We start from the raw sequence: 24461 nt of genomic DNA on the forward strand, positions 1-24461 counted from the left end.
CATCATCTTGCTGTTTGTTTTCTATTTGCCCCATCTGTTCTCTGCTTCTTTTTTTTCCTTATGTCTCCTTTGGGGTAGAATTGTGTGGTTTTTTGTTTTTGTTTTTTTTTAGGGTTTTTTTGGCTTTTTTTAATTTCCACTTTTGGTTTATTAGCTATACTTGTCTTATTTTTTATCTTTTGTGGTTGCTCTGGAGTTTATGCTATGCATCTTTAACTTTTCACTTCTTGTCTTCAAGGAATAACAGACTATTTCCCATATGATATAAAAACTTAAAACATATCTATTTTTCTTTGCTCCCCTCCTGTGCTTTGTGTTATTGTCGTACATTTTACTGTTATATGTTACTAGTTTTGGGAAGATTTCCTAATTTAGGATTATATTTAGAGAATAATTCCTGTGAAGGTATCTCTGTGAGAGAAGATGCTAGTAGAACTCGCTTTATTCTATTCAACTTTTACAAAAGTCAGAGGATGGTGACGATTTATGAAAAAAGTCTTTAAATTTTGATTTAGACCAGAAAACTTTCTTAGATGAATCTGAAAAAAAGATGGTTGTATCATTTACTCTTTTTATAGAACTAGATAGAGAACTTGGAGCGTTTGTAATTTTTTGTTTTTTGTTAATGTTTATTTTTGAGAGAGAGAGCACGTGAGCAGGGGAGGGACAGAGAGGGAGTCACAGAATTCAAAGCAGGCTCCAGGCTCTGAGCTGTCAGCACAGAGCTCGTCATGGGGCTCGAACTTAGAAACTGCGAGGTCATGACCTGAGCCGATGTCGGACGCTTAACTGACTGAGCCACTCAGGCGCCGCAGAACTTGGAGCATTTGTAAATGAATACCTCTGAATAGTACCCAGTTATTGACTTTAGGCAGATTATTCAGATAAAAACAAAATTCTCCTTTATGTCTTTATCTCTATATAAGCTAAATTAGTTGTAGTATTTTATATTTATTTATTTTTAATGATTTTGCTAGTTATTCTAAGCTTTTATTTTCAGGTCTTGATTTTGTCATTCAACTTATATGTAATCACTTTTCAGCTTGGTTTTCTTTTTTTGTGTGTTTTAAACTTTTTTATTTTATTTATTTTTAATTTAAATCTAAGTTTATTAACATATAGTGTAATAGTAATTTCAGGAATAGATTTAGTGATTCATCACTTACATATAATACCCAATGCTCATCCTAACAAGTGTCCTTTTTTTTTTTATCTTTTATTTTTTTAATGTTTATTTATTTTTTGAGTTAGAGAGAGAGTGAGCCAGAGCGTGAGCAGGCAAGCAGCAGAGAGAGAAGGAGACACAGAATCTGAAGCAGGCTCCAGGCTCTGAGCTGGCAGCATAGAGCCCTATGCGGGACTCGAATGCACAGATTGTGATATCATGAGCTCAGCTGAAGTCAGACACTTAACCAGCCGAGCTCCTCAGGTTTCCTCCAACAAGTGTCCTCCTTAATGGCCCTCACCCTTTTAGCCCTTCCTCCCCCTCAACACCCCTCCAGCAACCCTCAGTTTGTTCTTCGTATTTAAGTGTCTCTTATGGTTTGTCTCCCTCTGTTTTTGTCTTATTTTTGCTTCCCTTCCTTTATGTCCATCTGTTTTGTATCTTAAATCCCACATATGGGTGAAATCATATGGTATTTGTCTTTCTCTGGATGGCTTGTTTTGCTTATCATAATACACTTTAGTTCCATTCACATTGTTGCAGATGACAAGATTTCATTCTTTTTGATCACTGGAGTAATACTCTGTTGTGTGTGTGTATACATACACACACATTATGTCTTCTTTACCCATTCATCAGTCAGAGGAGATTGGGCTCTTCCCATACTTTGGCTATGGTCGATAGTGCTGCTTTAAACATTGGGGTCCATGTGCCCTTTGAATCAGCCCTCCTGTATCCTTTAGATAAATATCCAGTAGTGCAATTGCTGGGTCATAGGGTAGTTCTATTTTTAATTTTTTGAGGAATCTCCATCCTGTTTTCCAGAGTGGCTGCACCAGAGATCCTTTTTCTCTGCATCCTTGCCAACATCTGTTGTTGCCTGAGTTGTTAATGTTAGCCATTCTGACGGGTGTGAGGTGGTATCTCACTGTGGTTTTGATTTGTATTTCCCTGATGGTAAGTGATATTGAGCAGTTTTTATGGATCTCTTAGCCATCTGGATGTCGACTTTGGAGAAGTGTCTATTTATGTCTTTTGCCCATTTCTTCCCTAGATTATTTGTTTTTTGGGGTGTTGATGATAAGATTTTTATAGATTTTGGATACTAACCATTTATCTGATAAGTCATTTGCAAATATTTTCTCTGATTCTGTTGGTTGCCTTTTAGTTTGCTGATTGTTTCCTTTGTTGCGAGAAGCTTTTTATCTTGATTGAGGTCCTCATAGTTGATTTTGCTTTTGTTTCCCTTGCTTTTGAAGACATGTCAAGTAAGAAATTGCTGTGGCCCGGGGTGCCTGGGTGGCTCAGTTGGTTAAGAGTCCGGCTTCCGGCTTTGGCTTTGGCTCAAGTCATGATCTCACGGTTCGTGGATTTGGGCCCCACGTCAGGCTCTGTGCTGGCAGCTAGCTCAGAGCCTGAAGCCTGTTTCAGATTCTGTGTCTCCCTTTCTCTCTGACCCTCCCCTCCTCGCGCTGTCTCTGTCTCTCAAAAAAAAAAAAAAAAAAAACAACAAAAAAACCTAAATAAATAAAGAAGAAATGGCTGTGGCCAAGGTCTAAGATGTTTTTGCCTGCTTTCTCCTCGAGGATTTTGATGGCTTCCTATCTTAGGTTTAGGTCTTTCATCCATTTTGGGTTTGTTTTTGTGTATAGTATAAGAATGTGGTCCAGTTTCATTCTTCTCCATGTTGCTGTCCAGTTTTCCCAACACCATTTGCTGAAGAGACTGTCTTTATTCCATTGGATATTCTTTCTTGCTTTGCCAAAGATTAGTTAGCCATACTTTTGTGGGTTTGTTTTTGGGTTCTCTATTCTGTTTTATTGATCTAAGTGTCTGTTTTTGTGTCAGTACCATACTTTCTTGATGATTACAGCTTTGAAATACATCTTGAAGTGGAAATGTGATGCCTCTAGCTTTGGTTTTCTTCGGTGGATTGCTTTGGATATTAGAGGTCTTTTCTGGTTCCATAAAAATTTTAGGATCGTTTGTTCTAGCTCTGTGAAGAATGCTGGTGTTATTTGGATAGGGATTGCATTGAGTATGTAGATTGCTTTGGGTAGTATTGACATTTTAACAGTTATCGTTCTTTCAATCCATCATCTTCAATTTCTTACGTAAACTTTCTATAGTTTTCAGTATATAGATTTTTCACCTCCTTGTTAGGTTTATTCCTAGTTATATTATGGTTTTGGGTACAATTGTAAATGGGATTGATTCCTTAAGTTATGTTTCTGCTGCTTCATTATCGATGTATAGAAATGTAATCACTTTCTGTAAAGTGACTTTATATCTACAACTTTGCTGAATTCATGTATCAATTCTACCAGTTTTCTGGTGGAATCTTTAGTTTTTCACTTAGAGTATCCTGACGTTTGTGAAGAGTGAAAGTTTGACTTCCTTTTTGTTGATTTGGATGCCTTTTATTTCTTTGTGTTGCCTGATTGTTGAGGCTAGGATTTCCTAGGTTATGTTGAATAACAGTGATTAGAGTGGACATTCATATCATGTTCCTGACCTTAGGGGGAAAGCTCTCAGTTTTTCCCAGTGAAGATATTAGTGGGTCTTTGTATATGGCTTTTCTGATTTGAGGTGTGATCCTTCTATCCCTTTTTTGTTGATGGTTTTTTATCAAGAAAGGATGCTGTATTTTGTCAAATGCTTTCTTTGCATCTGTTGAGAGGATCATGTATGTCGTAGACTCTAAGTCTAAAGTTCTCTTTTGGCCAGCAAGAGAGCAGATGCAGGATTAAAAACAGATGGCTAATGGCCGGAAAAAGACAAGAGCCCCAAATAAGGATTCTTGCCCTGTATTTATTACGATTAAAAGGCTTACAAATGTTATGGGTGTACACAAAGAGTGAATCAGTGAACATCAACTCATGGGCATGAGGGAAAGGGAGTTTTGAAGATATACAGTGTTTGGGTTTTGGGTCAATATAAAACAAAATTCTGGTGCTGGGCAGATGGTTGGCAAAGGCAGACAAGGAGGCACTTTGTTTAATTTAGTTAGTCTAGGCCATAAAACAGATAGGGTGTATAACTTCAGGGTTAACAAGGCACTTTTTCTTTTGTAAGTAAGCTCCGCTCTGGGCAGCATCACCACCGTGCAGCAGCCTATAGCCCTATTTACCTGTTTACCTAATTTGGTCTTCCTTCCTGTGAAAGCAGCTTTCTGGTATAGTACTCGATTGGGGGCTGTTTTTTTGCCCTGAATGCCTAATCTTGCTTGCCTAATATACCTTTGTGTTGGAGGCCTTTGCCTCTTCCCACCCCCCTCCCCCTCCATCCTGGTAACCTAATCTTGTTTACCCAGGCTTGGGTGCCAGCATCCAATGACTTTGTAATTCTGATGCCTTGTGAACCCATTGGTGCAAGCCCGGGAATTCCTAAGCTTATTCCCCACAGATGTGGTTCTTATCCTTTCTTCTATTAGTGTGATGTCTCACATTGATTGATTTGCGGATATTGAACCAGGCTTGCATCCCAGGAATAAATCCCACTTGATCATGGTGAATAATTCTTTTAATGTATTGTTGGATCCAGTTTACTAGTATCTTGTTGAGAATTTTTGCATCCATGTTCATCAGGGAAATTGGTCCTTAGTTCTCCTTTTCAGTGGGGTCGTTCTCTGGTTTTGGAATGAAGGTAATGCTGGCCTTGCAGAATGAGTTTGGGAATTTTCATTCTATTTCTATTTTTTGGAACAGCTTCAAAAGTATAGGTGTTAACTCTCAATGTTTGATAGGATTCCCTTGGAAAGCCATCTGGCCCTGGACTCTTGTTTGTTGGGAGATTTTTGATTACTGATCCAGTTTCCTTACTGGTTATTGTTCTGTTCAGATTTCCTAATTTTTTTTTTCTGTTTCCAGAATTTGTCCATTTCTTTCAGATTGCCCAATTTGTTGGCATTGCTTTTCAGCTTTGTGTCAATTGGAAATATGGTGAATATTCCATTTTTGCCATCATATGAAACCATGGCTAACAAATTTTGGAATGCATGTTGTTGGCTAATTTTTAATTATACACCTCATTTTATATTGCTGATTATTGACACATTTCTAGATAAGTTTAGGGATTGATCTTTATTCCATTTTAGCTTTCTATTATAGCTTACAATTCTTCTCTCAATACTGAAAGGTAAATGAAGGTGAGACTGCTGCCTAACGTGAGAGGTTAGGGAGTTGAGTGTTCATGTTCAAGATTAAGGGAGAACATAGGGTTTTAGGTACTGTGGATTCTTCCCTGTATTATTAAAGTGAAACAAATTTTGGGGGAAATTTGGTAATTGTGTGGACCTTTGTTTAGTCTTTCTTATGCTGAAAAATATCTCAAGAAATCATTTTATTTTCCTTTCTTCCTAACAGTAATTCTACAAATAGTTGTTTGAAGTAGAATGGTATTTTTGAAGATTATATGTTATCAGATCATATGTTTCAGTCTTTCAGATAACTGTTTTTGTACATTTATAGGTGTTTTCATCATTAAATAGGTGTTTTATTCAGAGAATCTCTGCCATGGAAAACAGGGTGATCAAGTCTTATGTCTTCTCACTTCACTCTTTTTCCTTTTATTCTTCCAAGAAAACCTTCCCTGTTATATACACCCCCTGCCCCTTTAGAACTGAATTAAGCTCTACTCCAATTTTTTTTTTTTTTTTTTTTTTTGAGAGACAGAGACAGCACAAACAGGAGAGGCTCAGACAGAGAGGGAGATACGGAATATGAAGCAGGCTCCAGGCTCTGAGCTAGCGGTCAGCACAGAGCCTGACCCGGGGCTTGAACCCACAAACTGTGAGGTCATGACCTGATTCTAAGTCGAACCCTTAACCAGCTGAGCCACCCAGGCACCCTGGCTCTACTCCAATTTGTTTCAGTACTTCCCTCTGTCATAACACTTACTGTATTTTAATTACGTATTGATATGTCTCCCTAATGGGTAGACTCTACAACTTGTTAAGGACAGGTTTATATCTTAAGAATATTTGGGATAGTCTGGCATATTTAAAATAATAAGGAAGTGTTTATCGTGTGGTATGTTAGTTTGCCAGGGCTGCTGTAACAGAGTATTTCCGACTGGGTGGTTTGAACAACAAAAATCTAGTTTCTCACAGTTCTGTTGACTAGAGTCCAAGAACAGGTGTGGTCAGGTTTGGTTTCTCCTGAAATCTCTCTGCTGCATTTGCAGATAACCACCCACCTTCCTGCTGTATCTTTACATGGTTTTTTCCTCTGTGTTTCTTATCCAAATTTTCTTTTCTTATAAATGATACCAGTCAGGTTGGATTAGGGCCCATCATGTAATTTTATTTAACCTTAACTACCTCTTTAAAGGCCCTGTTTATACTCCTATTCAAGGTACTGGGGATTAGGCATTCAACATATGAATTGGGAGGAGGGGCACAGCCAGGTCCATAACACATGGATACTTTGATTTGGCATATGTTCCAGCTAATGGTGATTCTTTTCTTTTTTTTTTTAATGGTTGTTTTATTTTGAGAGGGAGAGAGCAGAGGAGCGGCAGAGAGAGAAGGAGACAGAATCTCAAGCAGGCTCCACACCATCAGCACAGAGTTTGATGTGGGGCTTGAACCCACACGTGATATCATGACCTGAGCTGAAGTCAAGAGACGGGCACTTAACTAACTGGGCCACCCAGGGGTTTCTAACGGTGATTTCTTACCGGCCAATACCAAATCAAGGTTGTCAGAGTTGGTACCATAGATTTCCTAAGTTGTATAAGAAAAAGTGGCTTAATTTTAGTGTTTTGTCTTTTTTAAAATTTTTTTTTTGAGAGAGAGAGAGAGAGACAGCATGAGCAGGGGAGGGTCAGAGAGAGGAGTCACAGGATCTGAAGACAGGCTCCAGGCTCTGAGCTAGCCATCAGCACAGAGCCTTACGTGGGGCTTGAACCCACGATCGGTGAGATCATGACCTGAGCTGAAGTCAGACGCTTAACCGGCTGAGCCACCCAGGCGCCCCTAGTGTTTTGTCTTAATTCCCATTTAGTATTCGTATTTAATGGTTAAGATCCTGTAACTCTTAGTACAGGAGTGTGTTCTCTTACTGTGCTCATTTAATAATAGGTTTTCTTTGTCACTATATCTATATATGTATGTATTTTGTGTCACAAAATATTGATAAAACACACATACACATTTATACACATACCTGGGCACATATGTGCTTTGTGTACATATTGGTTATGAAAGCATGATTGCTGAACATTTTAGCCCAAGAAAGACATGTTTATTTGCCAAATTCCCAGTGGTGATTTGGAAAGGATTCAGTAATTTCTCTGTAGAAATGCCATGATGACACATAATGTCCCGGTGTATGCAGAGTCATGTCTTGCTATCCCAGTAGAGTGACCAGACAGTTGTAAACTTTTTCTTTTTACATGGTTTTCCAGCTTTATGTGTCCCTCCCTCCGCCTCCCAGCAGTCCAGTGTAAGAGTTTTGGAGATGTTGTTGGCAGTAGAGAGGGGCTGGTGAAGTTGAAGAGCAGGGTAAGCTCCATCTTCACTCATTTTTCTCTTCCCCTTTTCAGGATTTGCTTGGGAGAAATTTGCATATAATGCCCTAGTGCCCCTTCCTTTAAAAATAATAAAGCTTTTATTTTACAGTAGTTTTACAGAAAAGTTGCAAAGATAGTACATAGAATTTGTATGTACCCTTTACCCAGCTTCCTTTATTGTTAATATCTTGCCTATTATACATCTGTCACAACTAGGAAACCAATATTGGTCCATTACTATTAACTTAACTCCAGGTATTATTTGAATGTAGTCTCCTCTGGTCTCACAGTTTCTCAGTTTTTCATTGTTTTTATGGTCTTGAGTTTTGCAAAATGCTCATCAGGTATTTTGTAAAATGTCCCTCAATTTGAGATTGCCTAATGTTTTCCTCACTCGTTTGGCTGGGGGTGTGGGTTATGTAGAAGAGTCCCACAGAGGTGAAATTCTCTTGTTAGCAACATGATTTATGGTATTAACCTTAATTATCTGGCCAGGGTACTATTTGCTCCGTTGTAAAGTTACTCTCCTTCTTATTCCTTTCTTTGGAAGCAAATCACTAAAGGGAAAGGAGTTGTTAAGCTCTACCTTGTGTATTCATCTATACAAGACATTTGGAATTCTTCTATAAGTAATTTTGTCTCTTTGCTCCACTTACTTATTTGTTCAATCATTTATGTCAGTGTGGACTAATGGATATTTATTTTATACTTTGGGTTAGAATCTAATACTATGTTATTTGTTTTGTTGCTACAATTCTATTTTTTGGCCACTGGGAACTCTTTTCAGTTTGGCTCTCCTGTCTCTTTGACATGCCTTTGTTCTTTTGAGTAAGTGAGTGACTGAGTGAGTGTTTACTTTCTGACACTTTCTGCTCCAGGCTCTTCTTGTCTCTTCCTTGTTACAGACCTAGAACCCAGGAGCCCTTGTTCCTTTTTTTTGAAGAATGATATTAGAAATAAAAATTTGGATGCTGGGTTCTAGTGCCCTGTTTACTTGACTCTTCAGTTCCTATGCAGAAAGCCTGGAAAACCTGAACCTGGACATTTGGTTGAAAAATGAAGGGGTTTTAGCATCACATATTTGTATTTTAGTACTTTGTAGTATCTGTGTATGTGCTTTGTTCTGTGCTCTGGAGTCATAAGAAGCAGCTTTATAAAAGCACTTCTAAGCATTAAAAAAAAGAAAAGTTGGAAAGCTTTAGAAAAATGTGTGCTTATTTTTGGGGCAGACAAGTAGGGAAAAGTCAGATACTTCTGTTTTATTTTGAGCCTCAAAATGAACCCTTCTTTAGATGAAAAAAGAAAGGATGCCATCAGGAAACCTGCCATGAAGAAACAGATGTATTTGAGAACTTACGCTAACAGGAATTGTAGACTTTTAAAGTCTGTTCCTCTCGGTCATCATTATCACCACCATCATCAATAATAGTAGTATTATTTGCCCATAGCTACTATTATTCCAGCCTTGCCCCTCTTTCCCATAATGCTGGCTTTTTTTCTTTTGTTCTTTTTAATCAAAGAAGTCTTTTACAAATGACTTGTAGACTGTTAGGGCAGGTAAAAGGTGAAGGAGATTGGAGCCTCTTTACAGTTGCTTTGCCTGGAGTGTGCTTCCAAGTAATGGTAACTGGAGCTCTTACATACATTTCAGCCTTGAAACTTTATTAAACATTTTAGAAAATGAATGGACCTGGATCTAGGAATGAGTTTATTGCTGAATTCTCTGGCAAAATCTGATTTGACATAGCAACTGCAGCTCTGAAAAAAGGTTTTAATTAGAACAGCAGAGTTTGTCCTGGTCAAAATGGCGAAAGAGCCAGAGATATTCACAAGTTTTCTAATTTTTCTACTTTCTTCTCCTTGAAAAAATACTGTAGTTCAGCTTTTATTCTCCTACTTATATTTCACCTTAAGTTTTAGGTTTGGCACCCACTAGGAACCAAAGTTTTTAAATAACAAACCTGAATCTCTCTTTTTAAAAAGATTTGGTTATTTTGCATTATAAATATGTCAAAACAGAAAATAAAGAATAAAAATAAATAAAAAATTATAGGTAAGATAGAGAAGTCACCCAGGTTTTCCTTACCAGTTTGAAGAAACTCTGCATGTTAGGAATATAGTTTTCATATTTTGCAAGTATTTTGTGTATCTTAAAATTTTATTCTTTTACCACTTTTATGAATTTATATGCAGTTTTTTGTACTATTGAGATTTTCATGTTATTTTGTACATTTTCATTAAAAACTGAGATAATGTTGGGGCACCTGGGTGGCTCAGTCTGTTGAGCATCTGACTCTTAATTTTGGCTCAGGTAATGATCTCAAGGTCATGGGATTGAGCCCCACGTCGGGCTCTGTGCTGAGTGTGGAACCTGCTTAAGATTCTCTCTCTCTCCTTCTGCCTCCTCCCCTTTTGCACGTGCTCTCTCTCCCTCCCTCCCTCTCTCTCTCTCTCTCTCTGTCTCTCTCAAATTAAATAAATAAAAATTGAGATAATATTGTTAGCCACAATTGGCATGTTTCCTGGTAAGCACCTAAAATTTATTAACCATAGTGTTGTAAATGTGCCTCAAACATGCTATGTACATGTTTATTTTACTGAGAACAGTCTAGTTTTGGGGTGGCTCAGAGTTGTGATTCCGAACCTCAGCTTTTATTCTGTGGTATATTACAGTGTTGCCCTCAGAATCTGTTCACATAAATAATCTTGTTCTAGACAGACTGAACTTTTTAGTTTTGGGGACAAAAGTGCATTAGTTCTTCTGTCTCTCACTTGTTTTTAGGTGCTGCCACCAGTATTCTGGCATTATACCTGGAATCCAGACATCTAAGCTTATTAAGAATTATATGTAAAATAGTCTCTGAATATTGAATTGCATGTGGCTTTTCTGACAATTATTATGATCCTTCTGGGAATCATTTTCCTGTAGGCTATGTTCCTAAGAATTGATGTTGCTGGAAATCTGACTTGGAAGAAATCAAGTATTTATTACCGAAAGAGAAAAGAGGAGTTATTTGAACAGTATGATAAGACTTGAAGAGTCTTTTATGCAGGCAGTTATAAGTAACTGAATTATGAAAGATACTGTATTTTAACATGAATATTTGCCTAGATGTGAGTATGAAGTGTGATACCAGTAAAAACAACATTCACCCTAAAATAACATACTTCTGTCGGGTTCTGCAGTTTGTGATTCTAGTTTGATTGTTGTGCGGTACTCTGAAAAAATATTGAAAGCTTTATGGTCATATTCTGGTATTTTGGCTCAAGTTTGTTGATTCTGGGGATATACTCCTTGAGTTGGTAAAGCAGCCTGCCCTCCCTTCTTCACTCTCTCCCCGTGTCTCTTCTTTCTGTCCACATTGGGAGAGGGGGTGCAGAAGAATATAAGCTGGGCACCTGGTGGCGCAGTTGGTTGAATGGTGACTCTTGATTTTTGTCTCAGGTCATGATCTCATGGTTCATGGAATTGTGGAATCATCAGGCTCTGGGCTGACAGCGCAGAGCCTACTTAGTAGTCTTCTCCCTCTCTCTCTGCCCCTCCCCTGCTTGCACTCACTCTCCCTCTCTCTCAAAATACATAAGCTTAAAAAGAATATGTAATGCTTATCCATGTAATATCTGATTAACAAAATTTTTTTTAATGTTTTATTTATTTTTTAGAGAGAGAGTGTGTGTGTGAGCAGGGGAGGGTCAGAGAGAGAGAGAGAAACACAGAATCCAAAGACAGGCTCTAGGCTCTGAGCACAGAGCCTGAAGCGAGGGCTCAAACCCATGAACCACAAGATGATGAGATCATGACCTGAACCGAAGCCGGTTGCTTAACTGACTGAGCCACCCAGGAGCCCCTGTAATAACTGATTATCGTGGCTTTTGGTTGGGTTGCCTTAATAGCATAAAGTTGCAGTTTAAGTCCTTTTTTGAGTGGAGGGATGCTGTTATCTAAAATAAATTTTCCAGTAGAGAAGGGCATATTTGATTAAGAGTCCTGATATAAATTGAAAAGTTAGAGATTAGGTAAAGGGAAGTAAGATTCTAGGCTTCAGTTTTGGTAACCTCTATGTTCTATAAAATAAAAGGCAGGTGTTAGTAATTTGCCCAAAATGAGAGGGTGGAAAAGGAGTAGAGGGTTTGAGGAAGTAAGTAAATATTGGAGTCCTTTATTATGAGGAAAGAAAGAATTACCAAGTTGTTATTGTTATTAGCCTCACTGATGTTAAAAGATTTCTTTTCAATTAAAAATATTTGGTACTGGGTTAGGATGATTTAAATATCATAGCAGCCCAAAAACAAAGGCATGGGGTTTAATTGGTAGAGACTCATTGTTAGGAAGAGTGTTTACAGAAGAAAGGGATGAAGAATTTAGAGCAGAGCTTTTTAGCTCCTATACTGTGATTGGGTTGCAGGTATGTAGAGATGTCTTCAAGCCATGAAGATAGAGGTTCTGGGATGACTGGAGCCCCAGGGCTGGCACCTTGCAGATGTCTTATCTACCCTAAATGCCCAGCATATATAATATTCTATGTGTATCATGACATAAAAAATAGTTGGGAAGCACTGATTTATGGAGCTGGTGAGAGCAGGACTAGGTGTATTACTGAGTCCTTGCTGGTCAGTCAAAAATGTGAAGTCAGGAGAAAATAAATAGGGAGAATGGCTTCCAGGGTTTTGCCTTCTCAGATCTTCTGTTGCAGACACTTTTTTCCCCCTTGCTGCCTTTCTTATGATACTCTACCATACTCGCTTTTCTTTATATCCTGAATTACACTTTTATGAAAGCAGATAATTTATTGACTATAGTGATTTTATTTTTCTCCAAGTAGATGATGCTGAAATCTGTACTTTCAGACCTGATATTTTAGGCATAGTCACATCTTGTTGTCTTATTATTATTTCAAAATAAAAATATCCAAAACCGAATCCCTGCATTCTCTTTCCAGTTAGCTATTTCTGACAGTGACTTAAAGTTTCTTATAGATATCCAATCAGGAGGTCCCAAGCTGGACATTGGCTTTTTTCTTCTTTTCTGTTTCCCTGTCTTATTTTTTTGTCTTAAATGACTCTCACATTTGCCTATCTTGCCTTTTCCTTCACTTCAGCACCTTCCGAAGTAAAGCCTCCCTCTGCTCCCATCACAACAAAGCTTTCTCTCTGGTGTCTCTGCCTTTCCCTCAAGCCTATTCTTGTCATGGCAGTACCTCCTCAAGTTAATCTTTCTAAACTGTGTTAAGTGGATGCATAGAATTCCTCGCTTCTTGATAATTTGACTCCAGCTTATTCCCTGCTGCTAAAACAAAAACAAAAACACCTATCCTGTCTCTGCCTGCTGTCACCTTCTATGTCCTTCATGGTTTGACATGGGTGTCATCTTCCCTCTGCAGTCTTTCCCAGAAACACCAGTTGCTTCCTCATTTATGCTCCCATGGGGGGTACTATTATTTATAGCATTCTATATTTTGGTTATTTATATTCTTTGTGTTGTGCTAAATTATGGGTTTCTTGAAGGATAGAAGTCTGTATCTTATTTATATCCAGAGATCCAGCATACAAAGTAGTTTTTTCTGTAACTCTTTGAATAACTGAGCATTTTTGATATCAGTCAGAACTTTTCATCTTGACTTTTTTTTTTAGCCCACTTGACTTTTTTTTAGCCCACCATAATTTAGTTCCATTCTACCTACTTTTAATAGTATTTCCTGCTTCTCACAAGGATGTGCTGTTTCACTGAGGTTCTTCTCTTCAAAAAGTCTTGTCTAAGCCACAGTAACTTTTATTTTTGTATTTTTTATTTTGATTTCTCCTTCTCTAACATCTTTCAGCATATATGAATACTTATAAGACCAAATCATTACAAATTATTGGCAAGAATTTGTTCAAAATGGTAAATGTGTTTCTGTAAAGGTATAAGGTTCTGTTTAGCAGTATGGTTTATTTAATTCTACAGTTACCTCTTGCAGATTGTTAAAGTTTGATGTTAGGTGTATTAAAGCAGATATTTCCATCTTTAAAATTAGTGACCATCTTTAAATTGGCTTCTATCACTTTAAAAAGGAATTTTCAATTCACTGAGTTCCAGTCTCCAGGGAAACCTGGTGGCCATTCGAAACGGCAGTTTTGGAAGATGGTGGAGGTTTGTTTTCCTTGTACATTATTTTTTTACTTTTACTCCTTTCAGTTAACCCAACAATACTAATTACTATTCTTTTAATGATGACTTTATGAGATGGTTATATGATAAGTTATTACTTTCCAAGTATTAAAATTTCTTCACAAAGGTAGCTCAGAAACAACATGCCTAGAACTATAGACCAGTGTCAATAGTTCAAAGTATAATCCATTAAAAATAATGAGAGGGCACCTGGGTGGCAGTTAAGCATCCCACTTGGACTCAGGTCATGATTTCATGGCTCATGAGTTCAAGCCCCATGCCCGGCTCTTGGGCTCACAGCCCAGAGCCTTGAGCCTGGTTTGGATTCTGTGTCTCCCTCTCACTCTCTATCTCTGGCCTTCTCCCACTTGTATGCTCTCTCTGTCTCTCAAGAATAAATAAAGGTTAAAACAAAACAAAAAACAAAGTTCTGTCCTAGTTCTGTGGAAAAATAAAGTATATTTTGTCACTTTTTGTTCTTTTGAAAAATCCTTGTACTTTGATTTTTTTTAAGTTAATTTGTTTATTTTGAGAGAAGGAGAGAAAGAGCTAGAGTGCAGGGGAGGGGGGGCAGAGAGAGAGGAAGAGAGAGAATCCCAAGCAGGCTCAGCACTGAAAGTACAGGTGATTGCTTTATCGCAGTCTTATGTGCAATCTGCTTTATTTTTTATTATTTTTTAATGCTTATTTTTGAGAGGTGGGTCAAAGGGCAGGGCAGGGAGACAGAATCTGAAACAGGCCCCAGGCTCTGAGCTGTCAGTACAGAGCCAATGTGAGGCTAGAACTCATGAACTTTGAGATCATGACCTCAGCCAAATTCAGATGCTTAACAGACTGGCACCTGGGCGCCAGGGCACCTGGGCGGCTCAGTCGGTTAAGTCTCCAGCTTCGGCTCAGGTCAGATCTCACGCTCGTGGGTTCGAGCCCCGCGTCAGGCTCTGTGCTGACAGCTAGCTCAGAGCCTGGAGCCTGCTTCTGGTTCTGTGTCTCCTTCTCTCTTTGCCCCTCCCCCTCTCATGCTCTGTCTCTCTCTGTATCAAAAATAAATAAAACATTTTAAAAAATTAAAAAAAATTATCTGTACTTTCTGTATCCATTTGTGCAAAACTTATCTCATTTTTAAAGGCTGCTCAGCAGTTTTATTTGTATGACCTAATTTTATCTTTGTTGTAAAAATTAAAACTTGATTAAAATGGAAAAAATACTTGAATTAGATTTTCCCTTGTACATATAGCTCTGTACAGTTACTATTTAAAAGGATTTTTTGATGTTTATTTCTGAGAGAGAGCGAGAGAGAGAGAAAGAGAGAGCAAGTGCGCACTAGTGGAGGAGGGGCAGAGAGAGAGAGAGGAAGACACAGAATCTGAAGTAGGCTGTAGGCTCTGAGCTGTCAGGACCTGAGCCAAAGTTGGACATTTAACTGACTGAGCCATCCGGGTGTCCCCAGTTATTATTATTTTTAATTAAATGTTGATTATTCAGAAGTTCCTGTGAACAAAATGGTGAGAAACTAAATGCAAACAGTATGAGTTTTGAATTAATCTTTAGGTTTTTAAAGGCATAACATGTTCATGATGATAGTATTTATGTTTTATCTTTTAAAAAATTGTGGCTTTCTTATAATTTTTCACAAAACCAGTTTGGAATCTTTAGTCATACAGAAATGAGGTGCTGCTCCACTTATGAGGATTATCTTTTACATCCTATTGTACAGTTCTGTAGTTTTTTGCATCTAGATCTTTTTTTGGTTGACTCTTTTGGTTTTTTTGATGCAATATATTTTACGTAATAGATTATTAGCAGTATCTGTATATTTCATATTTCATGTTACACTATAAATTCGAGTCCGGCCTTCTATACCAGAAATGTTAGACATCATGTGGTGTACCCTGTGATTTTTAGTACTGCCTTCCTTACTGGTTTAAACGGACTCCCAGATACTCTTCGGCTTGCTAGGATTGATACACCCTTCATTTTGCTTTGAGCCCCATGTGGGGCTCTGTGCTGACAGCTCAGAGCCTGGATCCTGCTTCAGATTCTGTGTCTCCCTTTCTCTCTGCTCTTCCCTCACTTGTGTTCTGTCTCCATCTCTCTCTCTCTCAATAAATGAATAAGCATTAAATTGGAAAAAAAAAGAAGTAAAAGACTAGATTATGATTTCATCAAATACCAAAGAGTTTGGAACATTCTTTATTGATTCTTTGTGTTAGTTTTGCTGCCTTTTTAGTTAAAAAATGCAGTACTGGTATTTTTTTCTTTTCATGAACTTACTTTTTCTCATTTAAAAATAAGAACATGAATTACTCCCTTGGTGGGAGTAGTTCAGATAACATTGGATGTTAATTTTGCATTTGATGACTGGCAGATAACTCTGAGAACAGTTACTGGTGTGCACACACACACATGTGGTACAAACTTGTACCACACTGTATATTAGCTGTCCCTTATTCTCTCCCTGCTGGACAGACAAAATTTACCAAAACCCAGAGCAGAGTTAACCATAAAGAGCTCCATTGTTTTGGCTTTGGGGCATAAACTAATGGAAAAGAAATCGAGTTCAGTAAATTATGCAATGAATCACTTCTTTGTAAATTCACTTATGGATTCCTGTTCTCAGAATTGATCTGTCCTTTTGGCAGGTTTTCATTGCCTCTCAAGATCTCCATTACCAGGACTCAGAGGGCGACTTAGTAATTAAGGGTGAGGAGTCTGAAACGGTTTTTTTTCTGTAGCATATAAATGTTATATCTTCAGCAATCCAGCTCATCAAAACTCCTGGGGGACATGGACTTCTGGGAGAGCCCCAAATTTTCCCAAATGACATGGCTCTTTTGATGGGATCTAAGAGGGGTCCATAGTTATCTGATACTTCTCTTGACTTTTTGGCAACAGCTTTATGGAGATAGAATTCACCTAGCATTACAGTTCTCCCTTTTTAAGTGTATACATCAGAGGTTTTTATAGTATTCAGAGTTGATTAACTATCGCCACAGTCAATTTTAAAAACATTTTCAGTTCACTGAAAATAACCCTATACTCTTTGACTGACCATCACATCTCAATCCACCTATTTTCCTGCCCCAGGCAATCACTTATATACTTTCTATCTCTATAGCATTGCCTATTTTGGACATTTGTCATGAAAGGAATCTTAACAAAATACAGTCTTGTGCCTTTTTTTTTTCTTTTTTTACTTAGTATAGCGTTTTTGAGGTTCATATTACTTTGTAGCATGAATTAATATTTTATTGCTTTCTTTTTCCTTTCCTTTCCTTTCCTTTCTTTTCTTTTTCTTTCTTTTTTTCTGGGAGGGGCAGAGAGAGAAGGAGAATCTTAAGCAGGCTCCACACCCAGTGCAGAGCCAAATACAGGGCTTTATCCAGTGACTGACTGTGAGATCATGACCTGAGCCAAAACCTAGGGTCAGATGCCCAACCGACTGAGCCACGCAGGTGCCTCTCATTTCTTTTGATTTGTGAATAATCATTGTATGGATTTATTTATTCATCAGTTGATGAACATTTGTTTATACTTTTGGGCTATCGTGACTAATGGATCTATGAATATTTTGGCTACACGATTTTCTATTCCAGCAGCAATGTGTACAGATTCTAGTTCTATTATATGTTTGCCAACATTTGTTATTATTTATATATTTTTTATTATAGCAATCCTAGTGGACTGCCCTTTGAATCTTAAATCACACATACCCATGCTTTATCATTGTGATTTTTTTTTCCTTAATGTTTATTTTTGAGAGAGAGTGAGCGAGCGAGCGAGTACGGGGTAGGAGCAGAGAGAGAGTGAGACACAGAATCTGAAGTAGGCTTCAGGCTCTGAGCTGTCAGTACAGAGCCTGATGTGGGGCTTGTATTCATGGACTGTAAGATCATGACCTGAGCTAAAATTGGACCCTTAACTGACTGAGCCATCCAGGCGCTCCATGATTTGTGTTTTTTACATTTAATTATGGGGATCTTTGTCTGAGTGGCCGCCTCTTATAATTTGCTTATTGCTATACCCATGTGTTCACATCTTTGTGTTCCTTCTTTGTTACTGATCCTGCTGAACTCTGGACAGGGTTTGGTGGCTGATTTTGGATATAGCACTCTCTGTTCTTATAAATAAGAATTAAAGAAGGTAATAGAAGATAGAGGTTCTGATACCTTTATATAGCAATAGGCTGTTTCTGGGGTTCCTGGATGACTTAAGTCAGTGGAGGATGCGACTCTTGATCTCAGGGTCCTGAGTTTGGGCCCCACATTTGGGCATGAAGCCTATTTGGGGGGAAAAAAAAAGGAAAGAAAAAGAGAGAAGTAAGCTCTTGCATTTTTAATTATGTTTTATTTAAAAAATTTTTAATGTTTTATTTATTTTTGATATAGAGAGAGACAAAGCATGAGAGGGGGAGGGGCAGAGAGAGAGAGAGAGAGAGAGAGACAGAACCGGAAACAGGCTCCAGGCTCTGAGCTGTCAGCACAGAGCCTGATGCAGGGCTCGAACCCATGAACATGAGATTTGACCTGAGCTGAAGTCGGATGCTTAACCAACTGAGTCACCCAGGTGCCCCTGTTGCATTTTTTTAAATTACTGTCCTCTGTTCTGATAATAGTTATTTATTAAAGTGGGAGACCTGTGAGGTTGTATAGTCCTGTAATTATTATCTGTGGAAAAGGAAAAGACTTGCTACCAATACCTTTTTATCCTCTTTTTAGGAAATGGTTCAAAAGTGCATGTTAAATACAAAACTCATCTATGGTCTTAGGAGTTAAGATAGTGGTTACAACCCCCGGTGGAGTGACTGGAAGGAGATTTCTTGGGTGCTGGTTTATGTTATGTTTTGTGATCTTAGAGGTTAAATAGATAATGTTCGTTTTTTGAGGGTTCATCAAGCTGTAAATTTAGAATATATATGTATCTGTTATCCTTCAGTAAAAGCTTAGGTTAAAAATCTTAACATTATTTAATCCTATTTTGCTCCTGGCACGTTAACTGCCATTTAATAAATACATTCCATTTTCAATCATTTATTTCTTTTACATGACCACCATTCTTGTGTGTACATTGCATTGATGTATGTGGAGTAATTTCAAGTCCCCTTGTTCAGCAGCCCCTAATTTCAGAGAGAGAATGATTTAGATACCCTTTGATTAGTTCTAGGAAGTTTGGTTTTATGTTCTGCTCTACTGCTCTCCTGAATCATATTCAGCAACTCACAGTCTTAGCTGGAGTCTTACTGCATGCATCTAAAACTTTGGAAAATTTAGTAATTGTATATTTTGTCTGTCAATGAGTTCGGATTCTCACCAGAGAATAGAGTAATATGAAGAAAAGAGCGCGATGGGAAAGAGAAGCTATATATATACTAGATCAGTATTTATAGTAATCTTTCTAATACAGTAACCATCTAGATGTACAAAAAAATAATTACCACTTTCAGGATACCAGGAGAAACACATGCACTAATCAGAATCTTTTGAATTCTACACCTTTAGTCTATGATTACTGTAATAGGTTTTGAAGAAATTGTTAGATTTTGACCAAATATATTATGTTACTGAAGGTAGGAAGACACATAGTAAGGTAAATTTTTGGTTAATATAAGTGTTCAAGTAGGCTTATTATGTTCTATGATCTTTAGTATATTTCTAAAAATTGTGTATGTGGAAGAGGTATCAGAAATATGCCTTAAAGGAACAGTAAAATGACTTATTACAGCCATTTTATATCCTGATATGTTAGGAAAGGATAGTTCTGCCTTATTACAGGGATGTTCTCAGTGGAATCTGAAACTCTTCAGTTAGTATAATAAAACACATTAACAATCTTTTTAATCTCTAATTGTGTCTTTTAGGCCTTCCTTAAAGTTTCCCATGTCTCAATGGACTCCTGAATATAACAGGCTCTACACCTTAAAAGTGGATATGAAGAGTGAGATCCCTTCTGATGCACCAAAGACACAGGAGAGTCTGAAAGGGATCCTCTTGCATCCAGAGCCCATTGGGGCAGCCAGAAGTTTTCCCGCAGGAGTTGAGATGATTAACAGTAAAGTGGGGAATGAATTCTCTCATTTGTGTGATGATTCTCAAAAACAAGAGAAGGACATGAATGGTAACCAACAAGAGCAAGAAAAAAGTGTCGTCGTGAGGAAAAAACGCAAAAGCCAGCAGGCTGGCCCTTCCTACATGCAAAATTGTGTTAAGGAGAACCAGGGAATATTAGGATTGAGGCAACACCTAGAAGCACCAAGCGATGAAGATAATGATTCCTCTTTTAGTGATTGTCTTTCTTCTCCTTCATCTAGTCTGCATTTTGGAGATTCTGATACTGTGACTTCGGATGAGGATAAAGAGGTCTCTGTAAGACATTCCCAAGCAATTTTGAGTGCTAAAAGTCGAACTCATAGTGCACGGTCCCAAAAGTGGCCTCGGACAGAGACAGAATCTGTTTCAGGATTGTTGATGAAAAGACCCTGTTTTCATAGCAGTTCATTAAGGAGACTTCCATGCAGAAAGAGATTTGTAAAAAACAATTCCTCACAGAGGACACAGAAACAAAAAGAGAGGATATTAATGCAGAGAAAAAAACGGGAAGTGTTAGCCCGAAGAAAATATGCATTGCTCCCCAGTTCTAGTAGTTCCAGTGAGAATGACCTCAGCAGCGAATCCTCTTCTAGCTCATCAACTGAAGGAGAAGAAGATTTGTTTGTTTCTACCGGTGAAAACCACCAAAACAATCCAACTGTTCCCTCAGGTAAAAATGTTTCTTAAGTTGAGCAAAACCTGGAAGCTATGTTGCATTGTATTTGTGCTTAAGTTTCTTTGACATTTTAGTGATTTCATTGCTTTGAGAAGGAATTTGAGACTCGATTAACTTAGTTTTTTTTTAATGGTTTTTATTTTGGAGAAACAGAGACAGTGCGAGCAGGGGAGGGGCAGAGAGAGAGGGAGACACAGAATCTGAAGCAGGCTCCAGGCTCTGAGCTAGCCATTAGCACAGAGCCCGACACGGGGCTCGAACCCACGAACCATGAGATCATGATCTGAGTCGAAGCCGGATGCTCAACCAACTGAGCCACCCAGGCGCCCCAACTTTGATTTTTAAGCCATAAATAAATTACCAAGTGTTGTATTAAACCATGACTCCAGTTCTAAGATCCCAATTTTTTTGGATAGCTCTGTGATGGATTTCTTTCACATTCAGCCATAGTAGTAACACTAAAAAAGTAATTAATATTATTTTTCCTTTAAATACTCTGTTCTTATTGTTTACTAGTTACCTTGCCTTGATCTTTTTAACCAAAAAATAATTTCAAGTATTTGAGAAGTGTTTTTTTATTCTAATTCTAGAAGGCAGACTTTTAGTCCTGACAGTGTTCAGCAGAGCATGTGATCTATCAGTTAAAATTGAATAACTGATAGAGGACTAGCTTGAGTGCACTCTCACAGTAAATATTATATTTAACAAGATTATGTACAGTCTCTGAAGTACAAGTATGTTTCATATATACTGTTTTTATGGTTTGTTGTAATTTCATGGAAGTTGATGAAGTGAGCATTGAATAAAGTCTGAGCTGAGGGAAACAACATTGATTTCTTGAGAAAGAATGGAGGAGGAGGAGGAGAGCTTTTTAAAGGGCTACGATCACGGTTTCTAATAGTGACACAAAGGTTTCCCAGTCTGCCTGATGTCCTGCTTGTCAAGGGTAGAGCCCTTGGGTAATCTACTATGCCAGTATGCCATTTTCCCCTTTCTTTTCTCCTTCTGGATGGGTTACTTCCTTTTCCAAGACTCCCATTTCTATTTGTCTGTCTGTGCCAGAACCCTGAAACCAGGAACTTTGATTTAACTTTAGGCTTAGCCGTGTTCAGTTTATTTTTTTTAACCTACCCAAGTATTTGTTTTAATTTTTTTTTTAAGTTTGTTATTTATTTTGAGAGAGAGAGAGAGAAAGAGAGAGGGTGCAGGCACACGTGAGGGAGGGGCGGGGGGAGGGAGAGCGAAGAATCCCCTAGACGGGGCTCAAACTCACGAACTGTGAGATCATGACCTAAGCAAAATCCAACAGCCGGATGCTTAACCGACTGAGCCCTGCAAGACCTCTTCCAAGTATTTGTTTTAAAGAATTCATTGAGATCATCTGCAGTTGGGAGGAGGTTACATCAACCATTCTCTGTGGTCTTTGAGAAAGGGAGGCGAGAATAGGAGTTGTCTTGTTTAACTGCCGTATTTTATATTTTGCCACATATTTGCCATATTTCTCAGGTGGTTAGAATGTGAAGACTTGTTTGGGGAAGAGGGAGCACAGAGCCCAATTTCTGCTTGAAATTAGTGAGGCAGGATGGTTGGTGCTGTGAAGCAGAGGTTCCCAGAAGCTGTTACTTGCAGGAGGCACAAAGATAGAGTTGATGTAGTTCCATATCAGTGTCCGTTTCTAAGAAAGGAGTTCATATACTCTCTCAACTATTTAAGACAAATGCAGGCTCTAGAATTCCTTTTTAAATCTTTTTTAATACTTTCTGTAGCATGTAGTTTTTACTATTTTTCTTGGAAGAATTACATTATTTCAACTACATAATATTTTCATACATTTAAGAGGAATGTTTGTCTCTGGAAATACAAATCCAAACGTTGAAACAAAAATCTTTTACTTTTTTTTCCTGGTTTTTAGACCAGTGTTTTGTTTTAAATTAATTTATTTGTTCTTAAAATAATGGTTTAATAATAACATTCACATAGTATGGAATTTTTAAAAATACTGAGAATGTTTAAAAAATAAAAGTTTACCACTTCTTATGTCCCAATTTTACTACTCACAAGTATTCAGTTAGCAGTTTCTTCTCTTATTCAGAAAATGTGGAAAAGGGTAAATAAATATGGGTTTTTAAAATATTACTGTGTAGAGGTATCTCATCTGAAAGAATGGTTGCATAGTATTTCCTTTCTTGGATGTTTCATAATTTATTTAGTCAAGTTATGTTGATGAATATTTGCTGAATTGAACAGCCTTGTATACACAGTGTTGTGTACCTATGTAAGCATATCTTAAGGAATAACTTCTAAAAGTATATAGGAAGTTAACATGCATTTAAAACTATGCTAGTTACTGTTATCAGCATGCTCTCCAAGGAGTTTTCATTAAGTTCCTTTACCATCCGGCAGTAGATGATGTCGTCATGACAGTAAGAGCACAGCCCTTTGGCTATGTACCCATGCTGGCAACGTTCTGAGTTTATATGTATTCTCATTTCATTCTCCCAACATTCTTATGAGGTGTATTTTGTTTTTATCACCCTCATATTACAGATGAAACATTTGTAAAACCATTTTAGAATGATTTATATTTGGAACGGGACATAGATCTATTACCAAGAAGTTTCAGCTCTCAAAAACGGACTTGGATTCTTAAGAGATATAGGTTTTTCTTCTAGACTTATTTTTAGGGCTGGCTTTCTGACTCCAAATTCCAGTCTGTGGTAGTGTATTGGGAATTAGGAGATGGTTGTAATATCTCAAATTTTAATTAGATTTTCCTGTTTTACTTTAATAATATGATTTGCATGGATGGGTATTAGTTACTGTGGAGCTGCTGGGACAAATTTTTCACACACTATCTGTCCATCAACACTTATTGCTGTAGTGAGCTGATGGAAAGAATGATGTGTTGTTTTGTTGTATCTCCAAACTCTCTAAGACATAACAGTTGTTATGTTATAATTAACTGGTTTTGCCAAATCATCTAAGAATGAGTTAAGTCATACCTTATATTGTAGAACAAGCATTAGTTTAATTCTTGTAATCAGTAGGTTTCTGGGAAATCTCTATTTGACTCATCCCTGTTAATTGTTTTTTAAACTTATTATGGCTCTCTGTTTAAAACAAAGGAAGTCAAACTGATATGTGACTTGGGTTGTTAGACATTGAGTTGCCAGTTAGGTTGAGAATTTATACATCCAGTTTTGTTCCTGATAGTATTTTGCCAAGAGCTTCAGATACTTTAAAACAACTTAATAGAAGCTGAGTTTGAAAGTAGATGTTAATTTTAGTGACATATTTCTGTGATTTATTCAGTGAACCTTATCTGAACGCTGCTTAAATTTTTTTATAGTCCTTGTATTAGCATGGGGAAATGCCCATTTATTTCTCAAATGTTGCTGTGGAATCTAATGACTGTATTTTTATATATAGCTTAAAATATGTATATGTGTATATATGTATACATCCAGCAAGATATATAACCATATTTTCCAAGTGCACTCTATACTGTATTGACTTGAAGCATTTTAAAAGTTTACTTTTACGGGCACCTGGGTGGGCAAAGTTCAAACCTTGCATTGGGCTCCACAGCCTGGAGCCTACTTAAAAATTTTTTACTTTAAACTTTAAAATATAACCTTTAAGATAAACTTGAAAATTACCTCTCGAATTGTAGAGTCCTAATAACTAGGAATTATATTTGTGAATATTTCTTTTCCTCCTTTTCCAGAAATAACATTGCTGGGGGGGGGGTTGTTTGTTCTTATTTTTATATGGAAATGTTCACACATAAAAACAGAATTACACTTACATAATCTACCTTCAGTTTTCAACATTCTGCCATTCTTTAACCCCTCATTTTTCTGGAAAATTTTGGAA

At 37.5% G+C, this 24461-nt stretch overlaps 1 protein-coding gene across 9 annotated transcripts in view; it reads left to right on the plus strand.

The window, feature by feature from the left end:
* The window catches only part of RNF111 (ring finger protein 111), an 83791-nt gene that overhangs the window by 17995 nt on the left and 41335 nt on the right, over positions 1 to 24461 (plus strand). For 7 of the 9 annotated variants that reach the window (XM_029950653.1, XM_029950654.1, XM_029950652.1 and 4 more), the window contains one exon: positions 19681 to 20579. In XM_029950653.1, the coding sequence (XP_029806513.1) occupies positions 19700 to 20579 (880 nt within the window). In that variant the 5' untranslated portion in view covers positions 19681 to 19699. Of the gene's footprint in view, positions 1 to 7411; positions 7671 to 12897; positions 13809 to 19680; positions 20580 to 24461 lie in introns of those variants that run through there. The other 2 variants (XM_029950657.1, XM_029950655.1) reach the window with 2 other exon arrangements.

The sequence above is a fragment of the Suricata suricatta genome, chromosome 9, assembly GCF_006229205.1.
Source record: "Suricata suricatta isolate VVHF042 chromosome 9, meerkat_22Aug2017_6uvM2_HiC, whole genome shotgun sequence".
In the NCBI taxonomy this organism is placed as follows: Eukaryota; Metazoa; Chordata; class Mammalia; order Carnivora; family Herpestidae; genus Suricata; species Suricata suricatta.